Source organism: Plasmodium malariae, assembly GCF_900090045.1.
Source record: "Plasmodium malariae genome assembly, chromosome: 11".
NCBI classification, from domain to species: domain Eukaryota; phylum Apicomplexa; class Aconoidasida; order Haemosporida; family Plasmodiidae; genus Plasmodium; species Plasmodium malariae.
In genome coordinates, this window is record NC_041785.1 from 2,375,668 (window position 1) to 2,398,308 (window position 22,641).

Sequence of the window (22,641 nt, forward strand, 5' to 3'; positions counted from 1 at the left end):
TTTCTTTTTTTTATAAGAGAAAAAGTGGGAAAGGGTTTTCTATAAACAGTTATGAGAAGAGTACTCGGAACAGTCGAGTGAATGGTGCCTGCCGCTATTCCCCTTTACGTACCTACAAAGTCATTTATTGTGAAACCAAATGGGTGTAAGGAAAGATCCATCCTGCTCATTAAAACCCTTATGACTTAGTTTAGGTCCTTGCTTACCTCTAGGTTGAGTAGCATAGGATTTAATACATGGTCTATTTTTATTATGAACAAAAATAAAGGGATGTTGAATAAGTGATTCGGCAGTAGGTCTTTTTTTTGGATTTTTGTCTAAACATAAATTTAAAAAATCTTTAAATTCTGGTGATAATTTATCTATTAAATCTTGTTTTACATTTTCACAAAACAATTGACTCCAATGATAATCCTGTATTCTATTCATGATAATATTTTCTCTTTCTTCATTTGTTGAACCAAATGGAGGTCTACCAAATTTCAATTCAAAAGCTAAAATTCCAAGGGTCCATATATCTGTTTTTTGATCAAATTCACCAAAATTTTGTTTCTTTTTTTGATGCCTTGCACATTGTTCAGGAGACCAATAATCATGTGTTCCTCTATAATGGGATATTCCTTTTTTTTTATGTTTTGATCCTATATGTGCTGATAAACCAAAATCAGCTAGCTTACATTTTTCTTCATGATTCACTAATACATTTTCTGGTTTCAAATCCAAATGTGCTATTCTTTTATCATGGCATGTCCTTATAGCCCATATTATTTCAAATAGCATCTCAGCTACTTTTTTTTCAGCAAAAGGTCCATGTTCATTCAAATACGTAAACAAATCGCCATTCGAACAATATTCCATAACGAAAAATACATGACTGTTCGTGTGAAACCACGTGTACATGCTGCACGAACGTATAAGACATGAACAAGACAAGTGACACAAATAAGATAAGTGGCATGAACAAGACAAGTGGCATGAACAAGACAAGTGGCATGAACAAGACAAGTGACATGAATAAGACAAGGCATGAACAAGACAAGTGGCATGAACAAGACAAGACATGAACAAGACAAGCGACATGAATAAGACAAGCGACATGAATAAGATAAGCGACATGAATAAGACAAGCGGCATGAACAAGACAAGCGACATGAAAAGACAAGCGACATGAATAAGATAAGCGACATGAATAAGATAAGCGACATGAATAAGACAAGCGGCATGAACAAGACAAGCGACATGAATAAGACAAGCGACATGAACAAGATAAGCGACACAAATAAGATAAGCGGCATGCATAACACGTGTAACATATCTCTTTAACAATCTTTTTTTCGTACCATGCTATATGTGGGTGTTTTAAATGAGCCTGCAATTCTATTTCCTTCCTTAGCAATGCTTCCTGTGTACTCCTTACGAGAAGAAGGAGAAGAAAAAAAAAAATAATATAGGAATTACGACAAAAGAGGTGAGGTAACACAAAGGGAAAGAAGTAAAAGGAACGACAAAAGAGGTGAGGTAACACGAAAAAGGGGAGGAAAAAAAATCTGCGTATTTAAGTATCTGTAACTGACTGCGCACAGAGAAATGTTCTCATATGCAACTTTCTGAACAGTGCAGAAAATGTAAAGGATTTGTTTGAAAGCATTTTACTTAACTAGATGAGACTTCGATATACACTTCAACACGCAAATAAAGTTTGTCCTCCTTTCACAAGCTAAGAAAACGCTACCATGTGCCCCATCCCCCTGAACGTTGGAAAAGGTATCAAATAAAAAACTTAAAAAAATAAGTGAAATAGCAATAAAAGATTTTAGCCATTCTGGTCATTTCAGCAGTTTTGGCCTTTATGGCCATTTCCATTTATTTATGAATGAAGATGTGTTTTCCTAGTGGTATAGAGGGCATGCAGTTTGTTATATGTGAGGATGAACATATGTATGTATGTACGTATGTATGTATGTACGTATGTATGTATTTATGTACGTATGTATGTATTTATGTACGTATGTATGTATTTATGTACGTATGTATGTATTTATGTACGTATGTATATATGTATGTTTATATGTATGTATGTATGTACGTACGTATATATGTATGTTTATATGTATGTATGTATGTATATATGAATGTATGTATGTATGTATATATGAATGTATGTATATATGTATGTGTATATGAATGCATGTATATATGTATGTATATATGCGTGTGTATGTGCGCGCATGCAGGGTTGTGTAGGTTACTAAAAATCCAGCTATGTCAAAGTCTTTTAAGCTGAAGGTGAAGGAGTGCAGGCTGCTTTTTAAGGCCATGTCTCTGCATGTGGCCTTGATTGGGCTGCTAATTGAGTCGTTCATCTCTTTGCTATAGCGAATACTTACGCAAAAAAAATAAAATAAATACGTATGTACATATACATAAGCACAAACATATATATATATATATATATATATATATGTAGTACGCACAAGCGAATATATATATCTATATAGTATGTCCAAATGTACATATATGTATAGCATGCACAAATGTACATATATGTATAGTATGCACAAATGTACATATATGTATAGTATGCACAAATGTATATATATGTATAGTATGCACAAATGTATATATATGTATAGTATGCACAAACGTATATAATATGTACACATGTAGGTATTTAATTACACTGATAAATGACAGAGCAAAAGGTATGAAATATTTTTTCATATTACCTGAAATTACTTTCTTTAATGAAACACACATTCCCATTGTTTACAAATTCGAAATCGGCAATATATTTCCTTCCGTAACGCTTTTCAAAAAATTAAATATCTTTATAAAAAAGAATAAAAAATAGGGACATACGTAATATATATATTTATGCATATATATATGTATATATGTATGAATTTCCGTATTCTATTAAACCTACATTGGGATAGTGTGTAACTAAAAAAAAAAAAAAAAAAAAAAAAAAAAATTTTAACAGAACACAAAAAAGCACAAATATGCGAACGATACAAACGATACAAACGATACAAACAATTTAAACAATTTAAACAATTTAAACAATTTAAACAATTTAAACAATATATACCTAATAACATAAAAATGTAGTTTCACATTATATGTATGGTAATGTAATAAAAAAACAAAAAACAAATACAGAATATATTTTATTCCCCATCAATATTTTCATTTTGTTCATGTTCAAATTAAAAAGGGTTAAATGAAAGTCAGCATGGAAAAAAAAAAAAAAAAAAAAAAAGCATCAAATGTTTTTCGCTGAGTTTTTTATTTTAAAAGGGGAAATAATTTATGCGCTAATTTGAACATGCATATATATATATAAACATATGTACACGTGTATGAGTGCATATATATAGTTTATTTCATTAATTCGCTTTTTTTAATTTTCTGTAAAGCTATATTAAGGGCGGTAGTAGAAGGAGAACTTCCGTCGCTTGGAACAAGGAGAAACATAGTTTTGTTCCACTTTGTTCGACTTATTCCGTTTTGTTTCTCCTTGTTCAAAGCGACAGAAGTTCTCCTTCTACTGTTTCCCCCGCGGCTTTACGAACTGCCCTTTTATGTAAACCACTTAAGAGAATACACACAATTTAAATGATACCCACACCAGTTTCTAAAAAAATAAGAAGTAGGTTGAATTTGTCTATTCAGAAAAAGCCTCATTTTTTATTTCGGCAAAATTTATTATTTGACAAACGGGAAAAATGGGAACCAAAATTGAGGAAAGGTTATCCCGAATTTGCAAAGCAGTTCGACATTTTGAATCGACAGGTAAATTTAACGAAACAGAAATGTGTGCACAGTGTATATATATCGTGTAATGATGGTGCACCTAACTGGGAGTTACAATACTTAACGCGTGTAGTAACCTGCACAAAATGGACATATGTTTATGTGCATATGTGTATGCGCGTCCTTTTTTTTTTTTTTTTTTTTTTTTTCTTCTCATCCCTTCGTTTCTCATTGCGTCATTTTCCATCCCTTCGTATCTCTTCTCTTCTTGTCTCATCAATTCGCTTTTTTCCTTTTGATAGGTTACGGGGTTTCGAAAATACAGACCACCGATTGTGAAAAAAGAGGAAATAAAAAAAAATTATGATATAAGTAATTTTCACGAAGTAAAATCGAAATTTAGGTTTGAGATCAACGGATTTTTTGAAGGTTTGTCTGAAAATTATTTTTTTTCCTTTTTTTTTATTTGTGCTAATTTTGTTCATAATGGATGAAATAGGATGGTATTAATTTGTTTTTCTTTTTCTTTTTTTTGAAGATGGTGGAAACGTTTTTTGTGAAGAGTTGTATAGAACTGCAAGACGAATGTTCATAGTTGGCTGGATTAAATGTCGAAGTCGATTTGCCATGGGTCACGTAAGAAATTATAGAGAGAAAGCTACGCGTTCTCTTGATTGCAGTTGTACGAACATATTCATAGGGATGATCGCACATTTATGTGTATATGGACATATGTATATATATGTATTTGTGTGCATGTATGCATATATACGTTTCATTTCTCAGCCCATGGAACCATTTTTTTTACCGTTCCCCCACTCACAGTTTCAAGGAGATTCTTATGCTATTTCCTACTTGAGACATTGGTTTGACATGTATTCATCAGAAAAAAATAAAATTGAAAAATTGAAAGTATTTGATGAGAACCATGGGATTCCTACTTTTGATTACTAGTATGTGTTGAAGTACATGTTCTTTTGGAATGCTCAACAAGAATGTTACACATTCACACGCATATATATATATATATATATATATATATATATATTTATGTATACGTGTTTATTTGCCACCTATGTTATCGCAGTAATATTACAGTAGTGAAAGACTACAGAACACCTGCAAAGAAAAAAATGCATCACATTCAGGTAGACACTCTTACCAATTAAGAAAAAAAAAAAAAAAAAAAAGTAAATTATTTACAGCACTAAACCCTCATTTAATTTCCCATTTTTCTGTTAAATTTTTTTTTTTTTTTTTCTATATTTCAGAGTCAGGATTTTTTAAAAACAAAGGCACTATTCAATTTAAAATAAAGACATACTGTTCCTACGGCGTACCTCGTTGTTGCTCGAATGAACAGAGAAGATAGGAGGTTAAAAAATAGGTATTTTGTATTTGTATGAATTAGTTGAATGATTGTTTCTTTACTTTTATATTTTTTATTTTTTTGTTCTGATTCGCTTCATTTCGTTTCATTTGTGTTTTTTTTTTTCTTCTCTTCCTTTTTGCTTTAAACCAACTCAAAAGTGCATACATGCTTAAGCATCAACGGAAGAAGAGCGTGGAAAAAAGGCATCGGGGGAAGAACTATAACATGTAAAGAAGTAAATTATCTTTTCACAGGCATAAAAATATATCACAATAATATGTGAACTGTATAAACAGACAAACTTTTCATTTTTTTTTTTTTTTAAACAAATCTAATGCACGTTATTTAGCGATAAGATGATATTTTACTACATTTTTAAAAAGATTCTTTTTTTTTCGTTATTTTGATGATATTCTTTGTTTTACTCATTTTCCTTCTTTCCTTTATTCTCCTTTTTTTTAATTTATTCCCCAACTTAATTAAAAATATATATATTATAATTACGCAAAATGTTAAAGCGCGCATAGAAAGTTCTTCCTTTTTGCTTTAATAAAATATACAAACAAAAAAAAAAAAATGATTTCAAAAAATTTTAACCTGTACGTATTGTCTATTTTTACTTTTATTTTGTTTTTATTCCGTTTTGTTTTTATTTCATTTTATTTTTATCTTATTTTGTTTTTATTTTATTTTGTTTTTATTTTATTTTGTTTTTATTTTATTTTGTTTTTATTTTATTTTAATTTTTGTTGAAGATCAAGTGGTAGATTTAATCCATGCTGCGTCTTCCTCTGTAACTTTGTTCTTTTTCATTTTTCCTTTATAAGAAGAGTACAAGAGCAAGTGGGAATGAAAATAGATTATTAATGAGCTATTCCCATACAGGCATATATATATATATATATATATATGCATGTATATATGCAGATGTAACTACTCGCACATACATATATGCGTGTTCGCAAAATTTTTTGATGCATTTATAAATGATGAAAGGATAATTTATAAACTACAGGAAAAAAAAAAATAATAATAAAATAATTTGTTAAATTGTATAAATGTTCAGAATGTTTTCAAAATAGCTAAATTACAATGACTGAGAGTGAAGATCTACATACATACACACATACATACATGTATACATACAAATATATATAAATATATGCCTAGAGTGCTCATAAAGAGATGTTACTTCCGAGAATTAAAGGAAAAATAATAATTATGACTACACGTTCGTTGAAAAAAATGAGAAAAATATAAAGGGGGGTAGAGTAAAGCATAAGAATTTGGGTTGTTAAAAAAATTAAAATTATAATTAAAAGAAAATTCTTTTAAAAGGGGAATGCATGTGTGTATAAAACATAAGTAAATGTGCCTGTGTGTGTATATGTACATATATATATATATATATATATATATATGTACATATACACACACACACACATACAAACGCTCACATACTCCCCATTGACATTCTTTGTGCACTCACAAATGCGAACCGTTTTATACCACTTATCAGCATGCGTACGTACACATGTGAACTTTTGACTACATGTGCACAATGTACGTATACCTGTAACATGTACGTACTAAGACAACGGGGAGGGATGGGAATTAAAACCAGTCGAACTGAAAGATTTTCGCTTGGATCATAAGGATAGCTAAAGAGTTTGAGAGTGGGGAACCTGTGATGGATAGATTAAATGTATAAGAAGAAGAATCATTAGAATCAGTACAAATAGAAATATTACAACCTGACTTTTCAATAATTTCTTCTATTAACGATTTTCCATTTTTATTTTGAGAATCAAATGTTTCCAAGTAAACATCAGGCATATTCAATTCAATAGTATAAGGTTGTTTAACCGATAATATTTTTGGCAACGATGAAATAGGAAAGGATTTATAAATTTGCTGCAAAAACATATGCTCAATTTTTTCTTTCATGTCGTTAGGATTTTTAAAATAATTATTATTATTATTATTATTATTAGCGTAGCTACTACTACGGTTCAGAATATTTTCATCATATGGGTAGTTATTACCTGACCTATTAATATCGTTGCTATTACTATCATAGTTATCATCCATACCATTGTGTTTTGAATTGTTATTATAATTATTGAGATTTGAATTATTGTGATGAGAGTTATTATGATGAATATAATTCGGATGCGCGTTGTTGACACTAGTATTGTGGTTTACATTATGAGCACCGCTATGATGATTTCCAGAGTAGTTACTACTACCATATGTGTTACCGCTATTATTTGATGTGTAGTGAGCTGAATGATAATGATCGCTGCTATTATTACCGTTACGCATAATGGTTTTACTATTATGCATTGCCGCTTTGTCCGACGGATTAGTATTTCCTTTTTTGCTGTTAGCATATTTAGTACTATTCATATTTGTACTCATATTCGTATTAGTATTGTAGTATATATCATTTAACGGAATGAGGAGACCCTCTCGAGCTATTTGTGGATTTTCATATTCTTCTAATTTTTGTAAAACCAAAACAGAAGCTAGAATTTTTGATTCTGGTGAACCACTAATTAAAACCAGTTTTTCATTTTCACTTTCTTTATTTTTTGCAACTTGAATTTGAGAACCTGACTGTTCAGTAATATATTTTATGATAGATCCTTTTCGACCTATTAAAAAGCTAGCTGCTTTTCCTGGTACTAACATACGCATAGGATTGTTAATATTTTTTTCTCTTTCTTCCATTTGTCTCACTATTAATTTTAATGCATTAAATTTATTTTCTGCTGAACCTGACAAGGTTAAAATCCGATCACACGTTTTCACATTTTCAATATTGTCGGGTGCATCTACAATTACTGCACCTGCTCCTGTTATGGTTCTAATTTCTTTTATATGACATCCTGATTTTCCAATTATCCAAGCAGTGGTTTCTACATCCAACACAAAGCGAATTACGCATGGACTTACTTCTTTACCAAATTTATGAAGCAGTAAATTTTTATCCCTTGGTACACTGAAATTATCAAAATCATCGCCGTTCATAAGTTCATAAGAGTTATCATTCTTTTTCATGCCGTATTTCGAAAAGCTCATCGAGCTGTTACCATTGTTGTAATTATTGCTACTATTATTATTGTTGTTAGAGTTGTTATTGTTATTATTATTATTACTATGCGTGCAACTTATATTGGTACTCCCCCGGTTTGGATGGTGATTCGGGTTATTTACACTACCGCCAACGCTGCCATTGACGTTACCACCAACGTCACTATTCATACGATTGCTGTTCATGGGAGTACTTCCAACACCTCCTATGCCAATCATGCCACTGCAATTACTAAAACCGCTTACATTATTATTTCCCGCAGCGTTAGGGGTGCTTATGCTGTTGTTACAAGTGCTTTCATTAGATATATTAGCAAGAACATTATTGTTACTACTTGCAGTGCTACCACTACTATTTTTTAAAACACCAGGAAATTCAGACAACGAGAGTATACCATTATCAACAATATCTTCTAATAAGTCATATATAATACCTATGCAATCAATTATTTTACTAATTTTTTTTGATTTAATAAAAATTGCCTTATCCTTTATTCCTGGAACATCATCCTTATGAACATTAATTTCACAGTTAGATCTTTCACTTAATGAAGAAATTTTTGATCCTTTTTGCCCAATTATGATAGGAATAGATCTAGTAGGTACTATTATAACTATGGATTCTTTTCCATCCTCTTCATGAAAATCCATTACATGTTTTGATTTATTTAAAACCAGTTCTAATGCTTTTTTTTTATTTTCTTTTTTACCAAATATCGTTAATATTTTTTCAGAAGGAGGTGGATAAACAGATATATCAAATTCCTTCTGACATTTTATTATTGCTCCACATGCCTTTTCAATTTCACGTACATTATTACCTGACTTCCCAATTACAAATCCTATGGCTCTATTTGGTAACAACAGACAATATGGTATGCGCATTTCAGTAGTAGTAGTAGTAGTAGTGGTAATAGTATTAGTAGATGTGCCATTATTAGGACATATATTTATTATCCTATCATCATTATCATTTTCATCATTTAAACTTCCATATGACCTATTACTACTATTACTATTATTACGTTGCTTTTTAAAAGCACTCTCCTCCTCACTATTGTTGTTACTACTGTCTACCTCCTGGTCAATGCGTGCGTATGACCTTTTTTGCTTTATCATTTTCGTTTAGAACTTGGATCACCCCTGTGTAGCGCTCGGGAGCAACACAGATGTGTAATAAATGCCTTCAGGTGTACACGTGGAAGAGTTTGTATATACCGATATGTACATATAAAAATATATATATATGTATTTATATTTATATTTATATATGTACACATATCCGTACACACTACACAGCTCTATATGGGAATTAAGAAGAATTATGGGAAAACAGGAAAACGACAGCACGACGGGATTAGTGATAACTTGAAGGCTCAAAGAAGGGGAATATAACAAGTAATGGGCCGAGGAGGGAAAAAATAAAAAAATTTAGGGATAATTTTGATGGGAAAAAAAATATATGTGGGAAAATAATAAAAAAAATGAAGGAAAAATTAAAAATACAGAGAGATGTACAATGCCCTGCAAAAAGCGACTACGAAATGAATGATTGTATAATATATACTCGCTTATACGACTACTTATAAAAAGAAGGTACACACTTGTTGCCCAACAATATGTATGGTTGTAAATCTTGAAAATTACGTAAAAATAAGTTCAATGCGTGTAAAAGAAATCCTACGTTAAACGCTACTACTGATGTTATTACTAACTACTTATAACTTAAATGCTAAATCTTATTACGAAGGATAATATGTTTATTATTACTAAGGATAAAATGCTTATTATTGCTAAGGTTAATATTCTTATCACGAAGGTAAATACTCAATACTAGGGTTAATTCTTATTACTATGGTTAATTCTTATTACTATGGTTAATTCTTATTACTATGGTTAATTCTTATTACTATGGTTAATTCTTATTACTATTGTTAATACTTATTACTATGGTTAATGCTTATTACTTATGCTATTATCTATTATGCTAGTACCTATTCCATATACCATGTAATACAAATACATATATATATAATTCAGTATACACAATAATCCCTTTGATCAATTTTTTTTCCTTTTTCCTTTTTCAAACACATAATTTGATATAAAAGCAAAATTTTAAAGAACAATAAATGCTAAATTATATAAAACTTCACCAAAACAGAAATTATTACTTATTGTACGTATAAAGATATATCAATAAAGGGATTAATGTATGTATAATATTATACAGTGATGAATACTTTACCCCCCTCTCCTTTTTCCTTTTTCCTTTTTTTTTTTTTTTTTTTTTTTTACAGCAAAATAGGACGACTACAAGAAAGATATAACACTTACGTCGTGAGAAAAACAAAGAAAAACGAAAGAAATTTTTTTTTTCAAATTAAACCTATATGGGCGTACAGCCTTTTTAAAAGGAAATTAAAAAAAAAAATAAATAAAAATATAAATAAAATAAAAATATATATGAAATAAAAATATAAATGAAATAAAAATATAAATGAAATAAAAATATAAATGAAATAAAAATATAAATGAAATAAAAATATAAATGAAATAAAAATAAAACAAAAATAAAGCAAAAATAAAAATAAAATAAAAATATAAATTACAATAAAATCTGTAACACTCACTCGAAGTCAAAATATTGTACTTGTATATGAACTCATGCAGGTACATCAAATATATACATACACACATATATGCATGTATATATATATACAAAATACACATACAATATATATGTATCACAACACATGCAATACCATTTATATGTTAAATGCACAAAACTTCATTTCCTTCATATATATATACTTAATTTTTCATAATTCGCACATGTACATATATATATATATATAAATATAAATATTGTGTACGTATTTTACAAATGAATTATTTCTTATTTGTTATCACATGACTGCCTGTACCACCAATGAACTTCTTTTACTTTTGGGTCTCTTTCCTTAATTACACAATTTTTTTTTCATAAATGTAATATTATATATACATTCGGTTATGTTAAACAATACATAATTATATATATTCAAATGTAGGTGTATATATATATATATATATATATATATATACATATACCTATACATATTTATATGTATGTACATCCTTATCTGAACATGAAAAAAGGGAAAAAACACATTAATTAAATTTAAAATAAAAAAAACAAAACAAAAAGCTCCTAATTGTAAAAATATTAAAACTATAAACAATTAATTAACAAGCAATATAGTTATTCTCTCATATATATATGGGCTTTCTCGCTTTAACTAAAATATAAATACAAAAAAATGTACACGTATGCTTATATACAAATACATTTGTACATAATATTATATATATATGTATATTTTACATATGCATATTTTTTATATATTTATATATTATATGTACATTTATATTTATGTATATTTATATTTATGTATATTTATATTTATGTATATTTATATTTATGTATATTTATATTTATGTATAATTTATATTTATGTATAATTTATATTTATGTATATTTAAATTTATGTATATTTATATTTATGTATATTTATATTTATGTATATTTCATATATGCATATTTTATATATGTACATTTGTATGTATGTATGTATGTATGTATGTATGTAATTTGTACTAATGTACATTTATACATATGCGCGTATAATAAAGTATAAAATTAATTTGACGCAAAAATATTTTCAGTTTGATCATAAAAATGTATATAAAAAAAATAAAATAAAATATAATAATCCCCTCACATTTTTTAAATATAATTTTATAAAAAAGGTTTCTTAAGTATTATATGAATAAAAATGCATTTGCGCTATTTTACAGTTAAAAATGAAATAATTCGGAAAAGCAAAAAAAATATAATAATAAAACATAAATAATTATATAAAAATGTACATATATTTTGTTTACGCATGTATAAATATGTATATATATATAATTTATTATATGTAAGCTCATATGAATTATAATCCTATTTCTGTGGGAATAAAAATCACTTTTTTTTTTCCTTTTATAAAACCTTTCACTTTTGTTGCATTACATATTTTTTCAAATGCTCCATTTTATTTTTTTCACCTCCACGCGCAATAGTATTATATGTATATAAATAAATATATATTATGTACATATGTATATATATTATGTACATATGTATATATATTATGTACATATGTATATATATTATATACATTATATATATGTGTTTTGTATACATATATATATATATATATACTACATACATATATATATATATATACTACATACATATATACGTATTTACATACAATAAATATTTAATATATAAATGTAAGAGCTGTTAATAAGTGTGCCCGCAATGCATAATTTTTAATATACAAAAAACGTACATTTTGCAAAAGTTTGATAAATAATATTAATAAACAATATATATGAAAGCATATGAATATGTATTATATATATGTAAATGTAAGCATATGTATATATAGATATAGATATATATTCGTATATAGAAGTGCTTATATCTTTTTACCTGTTTACTATGTATGCATTTATAGCCCATGCGCCACAACACAGTTTTTCATAGTCCCTATTGCGAATGAATTTTTAATAACCTCAGGGGGAAGAAGCTTATATGAATTTTTTTTAATATTTACAAAAAAGTTTAATTTAAATAAAAAAAATTTTTAAGATATGTAATAATGGTAAAGTTAAAAGTTTAGCATAAACTATAAATTCAGAAGTGAAAGATAAGGAAAAAAAAAGAAAAGAAAAAAATGGAAAATTTAAAAATATATATATAATTGTTGAAAAAAAAATTTCCTCATTATGATACTCCCCCCCCACAAAAAAAAAAAAAAAAAAAAAAAAAAAAGAATTTAACGTACATACTTATATATTTTAACAAAACAAAAAAAAAATATATAAATATAAATTAAAAAACAACACAGATAATTTTATGTAGTGCAAAGTGTCTTGATAATATTAAAAGTAGAGGAGGAAATATTTAAAAAAATGTAAACTAGTAATTAAAAGACAGATAAGGGGAACTTGGTATCGTAGCCCCCATTAACGATATAAATTGTATACAATGTTACAACATTACCATGCGTTAATATAACATAATATAATACAATACACTATTATAATAATTTATGTTCAATACTATATATATATATATATATATATATATATATATATATATTGTATTATTTTCTTGTGAATATTCTTCGTACTTACAAGACATATATGTAAATATGTATATACATTTATGTATTTATAATTATGCATATACTTTTTACATATTCTCTTTTAAGTACGTTACTACTTGTTTTCAATATGAGCATGCTGCGTAAAATGCGGAAAAATATAAATCACCAAGACGTGAAACAACACTTTAATTGCGTTATATACTATGTGCAATATATAGTATTGTAATTATTTTATTTTTGCAAAATGCCAAAAAGAATAAATTGGCAATATATCTGTTTTTTTGTATTCATAATTGTGCAATAATGTGGTTTGAGGAGACAGCATTAATTTTATTCCGGGAATACATAAAAAAATAAATACACAAAAAGAGGAAGTATCAATTTTTTGAATTCTCGTATTCCTCGAAAAAATATAGAAAATAAAGAAATATGCTGTATATACTAAAAATACGCATTTAAAATTTTAACTTTATTTTTACTATTTTGTGTATATTCATTTGGAACATTTTTACAATTGTGATGAGTAGGAAAACTAGACATTTTTATGAGCCCATTTTTTAAGCATATCCATGCATATATACATATATATATATATATATATATATACATATGTGGATGAATAGGATAAAAGATATATGCTGTAACAATTTTTGACATTAAAATTGTATTTTGTTCAATGCTGCTAAACTTTGTTCAATTCTATTAAACTACTTTCATTTTATTTTATTTTTTTTGCTCCTTTTTTCGAATGTTCTGATGTGAAGAGTCTGTCTTTTACATTCCGCACAAATAAGATTCTTTGTCCTTATTTACAAAACGACATTTTATTTTATAAAAGTATTTCATTACATGATTAATAAAATAAATGAACGGTTAATGCAAGAGTTATTGGTGAATATTGTGATAAAGACAAACGAACGTAAAATACAAGTTTTGCAGGAAGGCATATGAAATATAATGATGGGGGGAATGTGCTCCTTCAAATAAACATGGTGCATGTACGTGGGCATGCATATATATTGCTGTTCGTACATATATATATATATATATACATACAAGCGAATGAACGGGAAATAAGCACATGATAGGCGCTAAAATGCTAACCCAGCTAACGCGCTAAGACAACTCACGGTTGTACTTATTAACGGTCTGTCGTAATATATTCATAAATTTTACATCAGTTTTATAGTCATACGTTTTTTTCAAAGCTTCCTGCGGTGCAGTATCCAATGGATTTTCTTCCACTTGCTCATACTCGTCTTCTTTTTTTTTATCATCAGGCCATGGTATAACAACTCCTGACTTTTTTGATATGCGAATTATTTGATTATCATCTGTATATCTAATACATACTTTTGTATTTGTTTTTAAAAAGCTATCAATTAACTGAACATTAGAGTAATGAATTTTTTTTTCAATATAAACAAATTTATTGTCAATAAAAAGTTTTCTTAAATTACATCCTTTTACTTTCACCATATTTCTAAATCTATCACAGCATAACACTTCTCCAATTTTTCCTTTATCTTTTCCAGATATTACTTTTACTTCATCCCCTGTTTTTATCTTCCATAGTTTAATAATATTTCGCGGCTTAATTATTTTATGATTTCTCACCTGAACAGTTAATAAAAAAAAGTTACTCACCTTGCTCGGCAATACATGATTGCTAATTTTACTCGTAAAAAGGGAACAAATCATTTTTTCCAAAATCTTAACAAGCTTTTACTTCATCATTCCATGGGTAACTTCAAAAAGGGAAAGGAAAGGATAAAAAAAAAAAAAAAAAAAGAAAAAAAAAAGAAGTTAACAGGATGGCTTAAGCTCAAAATGGGTCAGAGGATGTACCTGTATACATATGAATATGTATATACATGTATATGTTCATTAACTACACACTTTGCGTAAAAATAAATTTATAATACAAGCAAATTGTAGAAGAAACTTATTATACCTTGTGGGGATATACATTTTTGTAAACTACCTCAATGTACACCTTTAAGATCCGATCCGAGTGAATGGCTAGGCAATATATTTTTACAATTCATTCTTTTTAAAAAAAAAGAAAAAACCATGACAATATGAATGTATATGAGAATGTGAAGTGATTTAAGTGCGTTTGTGCATGTGAATGGGACTCTGAATGTCAATGTAAATGTAAATGTGAACGTAAATGTAAACGTAAATGTAAACGTAAATGTAAACGTAAATGTAAATGTTTATTAAAAAAAATATATAGAGAGAGCACTGCAAAACGACTGTTTAAGATTTCCCATTTCCCATCGACCAGCCAAAAAAAAAGGTAAAAAAAAAAGAAAAATTAAACCATACAAAAAAAAAATTATAATATAATAAAGAAAAAAATAGCGAAAAAATATTAAGTAGCAAAAACATAACCAAATGTAGCAAAAACTGAACGAAGTGTAGCAAAAACATAACCAAATGTAGCAAAAACTGAACGAAGTGTAGCAAAAACATAACCAAATGTAGCAAAAACTGAACGAAGTGTAGCAAAAACATAACAAAATACAGCAAAAAAAAAAAAAAAAAGAAGAAAATATATAATGAAAAAAAACCACGATGCGTTAAAGAAAGAACAAGAAAGAGCTGTCCAAACAAACGCAGTATACCCCCCCTCCCGTGCATAACTGCAAACATTGCCTGAACCAATAATATATTTTTTATTTTATAGAAAGCATAATATATCTATCATGTGTTGAAGTGGTAAATTTATACATCACTATTTTACAAAAGGACGGTTTGATCGAAATTTTGGAGAATGGACAAATTGAAAAACCTACTTTTTGTCAAAAATGGAAATTTTTCCGTAAGTTTGAATCAGCCGAAGGGCATAGAACAAATGAGATAGGAAACATACATGTATATGCGTGTGGGTTTTTTGTGTATATATTTTCTCGTTTTCGCTTTTATGAATTTGTTTGAACAGAACTGCCCAGTAATGATCATATGTCTGCCTTTTCTCTTCATTTAAGAACGCACAAATAAAGCTATTAGCTTTTACTTCTTTAAGCATGCTGATATTAATGGTAACGGGAGATGGCATACAAACCCCCTTGGGTTACGTCAAACATGTTAAGAAAGAAATGGAAAAAGAAAAGGAGGCCAACGAATCACTTGAAAAGAGATTATTAAAAGAACTGGGATATACCACGTAATTTTTTTTTTTTTTTTTTTTTTTTTGAAAAATCATAAAATATCATAATTAATTAAAATCTATATGGAAATGTAAAAAGACGTTGGACAAAATTTTGTTACGTTTGTGTGTGTCCATTCGTTTTGCGTTTTTATTTTTTATATTTTTTTTTTTTTTTTTTCTCTTGCCATTTCCGAAGTTATCACGAATGGAAGAGGGCAGGCATTTTACCACCAGATGATAAACGAAACGAATAGGAAATATAATCTTAGTTTTACCTCAGCAGTTACTATGTTGAGTGCTGTCATGTATTTCTCTCTAAAAATTACTGATATATTATAATTCTTCAGAGGGGTTTTCAACCAGTTACTGTTCATCTTGTAAAAAAATTTTTTTTTTTCAAAACTTGTTACTTATATGTAGGGGAAGGATACACTATACATACTACATTTTATAACATCATATATTATATCAATAGGTGAAAATAAGGACAAAACAGAATGGACATGTATATAACTCCGAATTAAAGCAGCATACATGGAGATGCATGTATCACACGTTAAACACCACACACCGCACAGTATACCATTTTGCATTACCATTAATATAAAAATTTTTAACACAAAGAAAAAGAAAAACGAGTGCACAGCATAGGGGAATTATATTGCGCATTTTACTGTTTCCGTTCATTAATCTCATTTTCATATCGTATGACATTTTACTTTTTTCTCTTTGCGTGCACAGTTTGCATTTGCAAGTGTATCCCGTCGTTGTTGAATAAACGAGCGAACCATTTTTTACACGTCATTATTTATGCAACTTTGTACATATCCGCTTTTTTACTGTGCCATATTCATGCAGCTTTCTATATACCCGCTTTTTTATGTAGCCATATTTATGCGCCTTTGAACATACTCGCTTTTTTACGTTGTCATTAGTTATGTGTACTTCTACATACCCACTTTTTTCGTTTATACTCATATTATATCTATTTAAACAAATTTTTCTTAAAATATCTTTAAGCTTGTTCGCATGATTACATGCACTGATATACAACTTCGAAATAATACAACAATATTCCTAAATTTTTGCAATTGTTGAGAATTTAGAAGAATCTTTTCTTTTTTTTTTCACTCGCATATATAAGTGGACGTATTATTTAAAAATACAGAGTAAAAAAAAAAAAAGAAAAAGAAAAAAAAAATTGCCCAATAGAAGAAATAATAAAACTCTCTATATTTCACTCCTTTTTTTGGTTTTTATGTATTATATTTTGGGCTAATGAAGAGAGAAACAATTTTCTTTTTACGATACTTTTGCAGTTGTATGTATATGTATGTATAAATATGTATATGCATGTATAAATATGTATATGTATGTATAAATATGTATATGCATGTATAAATATGTATGTTTATGTGTATGTATGTGTATGCATATGTATATATTGCTATAAACTGATGAGAATGTATTACGTTATTCCCCTTTTTACCTATTTTTTTTTTTTTTTTCTTTTTTGACATACGGAAAAAGTGCACGTTTTACATAATTCTAAAATGAAAGGCACACAAATGACAAAATGATTGAATGTAAGATGGTACCTTTTTTTTTACTTTTTTAAAATGTTCATGAAAAAGAGAAAAGTGTTTATAGATAATATTTATGTAAATCTATACAACATAAAGCAATGTACTAATTTTTCCACTTCTACCATTTTTAATTTAAAAAAAAATAAGCCACTGAACATTGACCATGCAAATAGAATTGGCCAAGGAAAGGGGGGAAAAGCAGTGAAAGCAGTGAAAGCGGCAACAGGAGCAGAAGAGGCAGCAGAGGCATCGACAGGGGGGGGAAGATGCAGACGGAATGAACTACGCCAAAAGTACGGTAAGTTCGAGGAGAATAAGAGAGTAACAAAACTATGCCAAGAATTAGATCAGAATATTAAAAAAATGGAATACAATCATTACGAAAGGAATTTAACCTATGGTTTGTCGATAGCAGAAAATTCTATTGAGTTATCTCAGTTAATAAATAGAATTAGTAAAAATATATTATTTGTAAATAGTAATCATGTAAGATCAATATATGTAAAACTCATTGACAAAATTTTAAAAATATATGACAACATTCCAATTAGAAGTGTAAGTTTAATTTTAAATAGTATGCTTAAGCTAAATTATTATCATCGTGAATTTATCTTTTTGTTTTTTAAAAATATAAAACGAGTAATTAATCGGAGTAATTACATCGATCTGTGTATCTTATACCATTTTTATGTAAACTCGTTTGATAAAATACATCCCTTTAATATTCCAAATGATCAAGTGTTAAATTCCTTTTTAACAAAAATATCGCATACCACTTCGTCTTTACAAATTCATGGCATATCCTGTATACTAAGATGTAACAAGAAGATAGTGAAGAGGATGTTAAGTTCTTTTACAAAAAACAACAGGGAATCGCGGGATTATTTGATGAAGGACTTAGAAGATAACACAGTGGATGTGAGTAGCGTCTACTTGTGGGTAAAGAAATCAGGGAGGGAACCAGATGAGGGAAAAGAGGAAGATGAAAAGGAATTGGACGAAGCGGAGGACGATGATAACGATGCATCAAATTATACCCATAACGATGAAGTCAGAGGGGGGAAAGGGGGAAACAACTGGAAACATAAAAAAATTTCTGCGTTAAATTTACGGCTTATCGAAAGAATAAATGTTTCTTTAAGAGATAATTTTTATTTAAAATTATCATATGCGAACATTCAACAGCTTTGTAATATGCTAGAAGACTTTGAATTTTTTAACTTAGTTGACAACAATTGCTATTATGATGTTTTGAATATATTGAAGAGGGTTCAAAACTTAGATAAATTTAAAAATTTAGATTATATAAACATATTGAATATTATAAAAAGTCGAAATATAAAATATAATGATGCCCTTTCATTCTCTCATTTTTCTTTTCTTTTTGAAGCAATAAAAGACAAAAATGTTGAAGATTTTTCCTCTAACGATTTAGCTGAACTAATGAAGATATTATATTATTTTAAAAAAATGTACCATCTCAAATTTTGCCTGAACAAGTTAGAATATTCTTTGCACAAAAAGAACCTTAGTGAAGTATCCTCCGTTTCGACTCTGATATATCTCCTTTACGAATATTCCATCATAGGGAAGAGTAGCGATGTGATGGGTTCGCTGCAGAGGAGGTTGTTTGACACGATAATGAGCCGTGAATGCAGTGGAAGTAGCAATGGTAGTGATAACACCGGATGTAGCGACTTGAACGATGGGGGATCCACCTCCTATAATGATATTCCCATAAACGAGCGCATTCTTTTGGTAAAATCAATCGAAGGATTAATCGATAAGGGCACTATAAATTTAGAGTACTTAAGAAAAAGGGAGTTCTATATAAGTAATTGCAATGAAAACCCTTTCAAAGAGTCAAATGTTGAGAGATACATCCATTACATATTATACAAAATTTTAGTTTTAGGAAGGGTAAAATATAACGACTTTTCCATTTTTTTGTATTTGTTAAAATATGCGCTCTTGTTTTCCCTTCATTTTACCATTAAAGATGTTGTACTACTTTTGAAGGGTCTACACCTTTGTTCTTACTTCATTACTAAGGATAATTATTTCATTTTTGAAAAAGCGTTAAATTATTTTAGCATTTTTTTAATGCCGCAATACCATTCACATTACAAGAGAAACAAGTCTAACGCTGTGAAGAATGACTTAATGAAATATGCTATAAATGAATGTAAAGATAATTTTTTTAAATATGAACCTCCAAGAAATGTGCATTGTTTGAATCATATTAGTAGTGTGTACAGACAAATGGAGGATATAATTCAGGTGTATTGCGCATATTTACATAATGAGGAAGATGGTAGGTATCAGGAAAAAGAAGTTGATTTGATAGATGAGGTGAGTGATAATAATATTTTAAAGAAGAACAGTACATATTATAACGATCAAGATAAATATAACAGTATTATGAATTATAGTTTCATCAAAATTTGTATTGTTGACTGCTGTAATATATTATATTATTTTCGAAAATTGAATTATGTAAACCATGATGTAATTAATGTTATCTTAAAAAATGTGTATGGAAATATAAATTTTTTAAAAAATAAACATATCCTTAAAATGATAAGTGGATTTAGCATAATAAAAAATATTGATGAGTATTTCTCTTCTTTTAATTCTATTTTTAAGAAAATATTATTTCAATTTTTTTTGTCCCATAAGGAGAGTGACGAAAATAATACAGTAAAAGTAGACGAGACTATCAAGCTATTTTACTTAGTTAGTAAATTACGTATAGATAAAGAGTCAATAAATTACTATATTAGAAAGTATATTTTGATTTATTTGGAAAACTTGTTAGAAAAAAATGAATTAACTGTAAACAACCTTCAGCTATTGTTTGGGGGGTTTAAGTATATGTATCCTTATCGATATATAGGTTTGATAGAGTACTCTTTGAAACGAATTCATCAGATGGTGTATGATGAGAGGAGTGGCAGTTACAATAGGGGTGATGATAATGTTAGGGGAGACAATTTAGAGAGTCATATGAATTGTTCCAAACGTTATATTGTGGGGGGAAATACCAAAAGGAGGAAGACAAAATGTGCGTTTTCTATTTCCTTTTTAAAAATATATTTCTCATCATTGCCAATTTTAGTAAACCCATCTTTGAACATCTACTCTAATGTGAATAAGTTGTACATAAATATTAGCCATAAACTGTTTGAACAGTTGTCCTATGAACTTACAGAAGCAGATGAAGCATTCAAAAAAGATATTATCCATGCAGTTATAGACTTTGTGAATTTGTCGTTTCCATTTATTCCTTTTTTTGAAAAATACACAAATTTAATCCTATATATACTTGACGTGAATGAAATTTTATCGAAGGATCAACTTTGCATGTTTTTGCTAAATTTAAAATTTTTTTCGAAAAAATTCTTAACAAGTCAGAATTTTACAACTTCTGATCTGAGTAAACACAATGAGCTAAAAAAAAAAATAGATGATCTTTTAAAAACGTTTTCCAGCAATAACGAAGATGCTGTATTATGTTGGAAGAACATGTATCCTGAGGAAGAGAATGTGCAGCGTATAATATGTGGGAACAATGATAGACTATCCTACGACTTCTCTTTCAACAAAAGGAAAATCGTTCTTTTTGATACGGAGAATGACAATGAAAAGGAAATAATTTCGAGGGAGTACAACTACATTGATTTGAACGATTTATATAAAACGAAAAAGGACGACACTAAAAGGAGAAAAACTGTGTGTGATGCGGATAAAGATCAAAACGAAGATATCAATATAGATATGAATGAATGTAGCGCGAAGAAGAGGCAAAATTACAAAAGCGACAGAAATGCATTAAACGAGTTTGAAATAATTTTGAAAAAATATGCCTACTGCCAAAATAATGAAAAAGATAAATTAAATATTTCAAAAAATTTTAAAGTATTCTTATTTGATATTAAATATGTTGATTTAAAAAAAAAAATTATATTTGAATTTTTAGATCAACAGTGTTATTTTAAAGAACCAGATAATTCATCAATAGAACTGTTACCTTTAATATATTTGCGATTATTATTTTTAAAAAAATTAAATTTTCATATACTTCTTATGCCTTTTTATGAGTGGAATAACTGTCATGGAAGGCTAGAAAAAGTTAAGGCTATTTTTCAAAAGTTATTAAACATAACCAACGACGCTGATAATTATTTATATCAAACTGATAAGGCGCACATCTTTTCGTCTGTCGGTCGCTACGAGTAGATAACTCTACCAGCGGCCATATTGTATGTTCTTATGTTAGTCATACCACATTTGCTACGCGTTACAATAGGAATATTCAATAGGAATTGTTAACTGCAAATTCGGACGATATTTTAAATAATTTCATACAAATATTATCATATTTTTATCGCTCATGTGTAAATTTTTACGTAATTTTAAATTTATTCTCGTTTGTTTTTATTGTTTACACATACATTTATGTTGTTGATT

General features: G+C 28.2%; 6 protein-coding genes across 6 annotated transcripts; 3 read left to right on the forward strand and 3 right to left on the reverse strand.

Moving 5' to 3' along the window:
- Positions 1-120: 120 nt before the first annotated feature.
- On the reverse strand, positions 121-2,363 carry PmUG01_11057500 (serine/threonine protein kinase, putative; the record flags this gene model as incomplete). Its single annotated transcript, XM_029006251.1, has 4 exons — positions 121-901; positions 1,341-1,412; positions 1,654-1,748; positions 2,250-2,363. The coding sequence occupies 4 exons, from the start codon at positions 2,361-2,363 to the stop codon at positions 121-123; spliced, it is 1,062 nt and encodes a 353-aa protein (XP_028862759.1).
- A 1,255-nt stretch (positions 2,364-3,618) lies between these two features.
- On the forward strand, positions 3,619-5,072 carry PmUG01_11057600 (conserved Plasmodium protein, unknown function; the record flags this gene model as incomplete). The annotated part of the gene is made up of 6 exons (XM_029006252.1): positions 3,619-3,795; positions 4,059-4,185; positions 4,295-4,392; positions 4,582-4,709; positions 4,844-4,904; positions 5,028-5,072. The coding sequence occupies 6 exons, from the start codon at positions 3,619-3,621 to the stop codon at positions 5,070-5,072; spliced, it is 636 nt and encodes a 211-aa protein (XP_028862760.1).
- Positions 5,073-6,742: 1,670 nt separating this feature from the next.
- Positions 6,743-9,343, reverse strand: PmUG01_11057700 (RNA-binding protein, putative; the record flags this gene model as incomplete). The annotated part of the gene is made up of 1 exon (XM_029006253.1): positions 6,743-9,343. One exon carries the CDS (start codon positions 9,341-9,343, stop codon positions 6,743-6,745), a length of 2,601 nt encoding a protein of 866 aa, XP_028862761.1.
- Positions 9,344-14,544: 5,201 nt separating this feature from the next.
- PmUG01_11057800 (50S ribosomal protein L24, putative) lies at positions 14,545-15,129 on the reverse strand (the record flags this gene model as incomplete). The annotated part of the gene is made up of 1 exon (XM_029006254.1): positions 14,545-15,129. One exon carries the CDS (start codon positions 15,127-15,129, stop codon positions 14,545-14,547), a length of 585 nt encoding a protein of 194 aa, XP_028862762.1.
- Positions 15,130-16,207: 1,078 nt separating this feature from the next.
- On the forward strand, positions 16,208-16,839 carry PmUG01_11057900 (conserved Plasmodium protein, unknown function; the record flags this gene model as incomplete). Its single annotated transcript, XM_029006256.1, has 3 exons — positions 16,208-16,255; positions 16,422-16,600; positions 16,782-16,839. The coding sequence occupies 3 exons, from the start codon at positions 16,208-16,210 to the stop codon at positions 16,837-16,839; spliced, it is 285 nt and encodes a 94-aa protein (XP_028862763.1).
- Positions 16,840-18,210: 1,371 nt separating this feature from the next.
- On the forward strand, positions 18,211-22,410 carry PmUG01_11058000 (RAP protein, putative; the record flags this gene model as incomplete). Its single annotated transcript, XM_029006257.1, has 1 exon — positions 18,211-22,410. The coding sequence occupies one exon, from the start codon at positions 18,211-18,213 to the stop codon at positions 22,408-22,410; it is 4,200 nt and encodes a 1,399-aa protein (XP_028862764.1).
- Between the last annotated feature and the right edge of the window lie 231 nt (positions 22,411-22,641).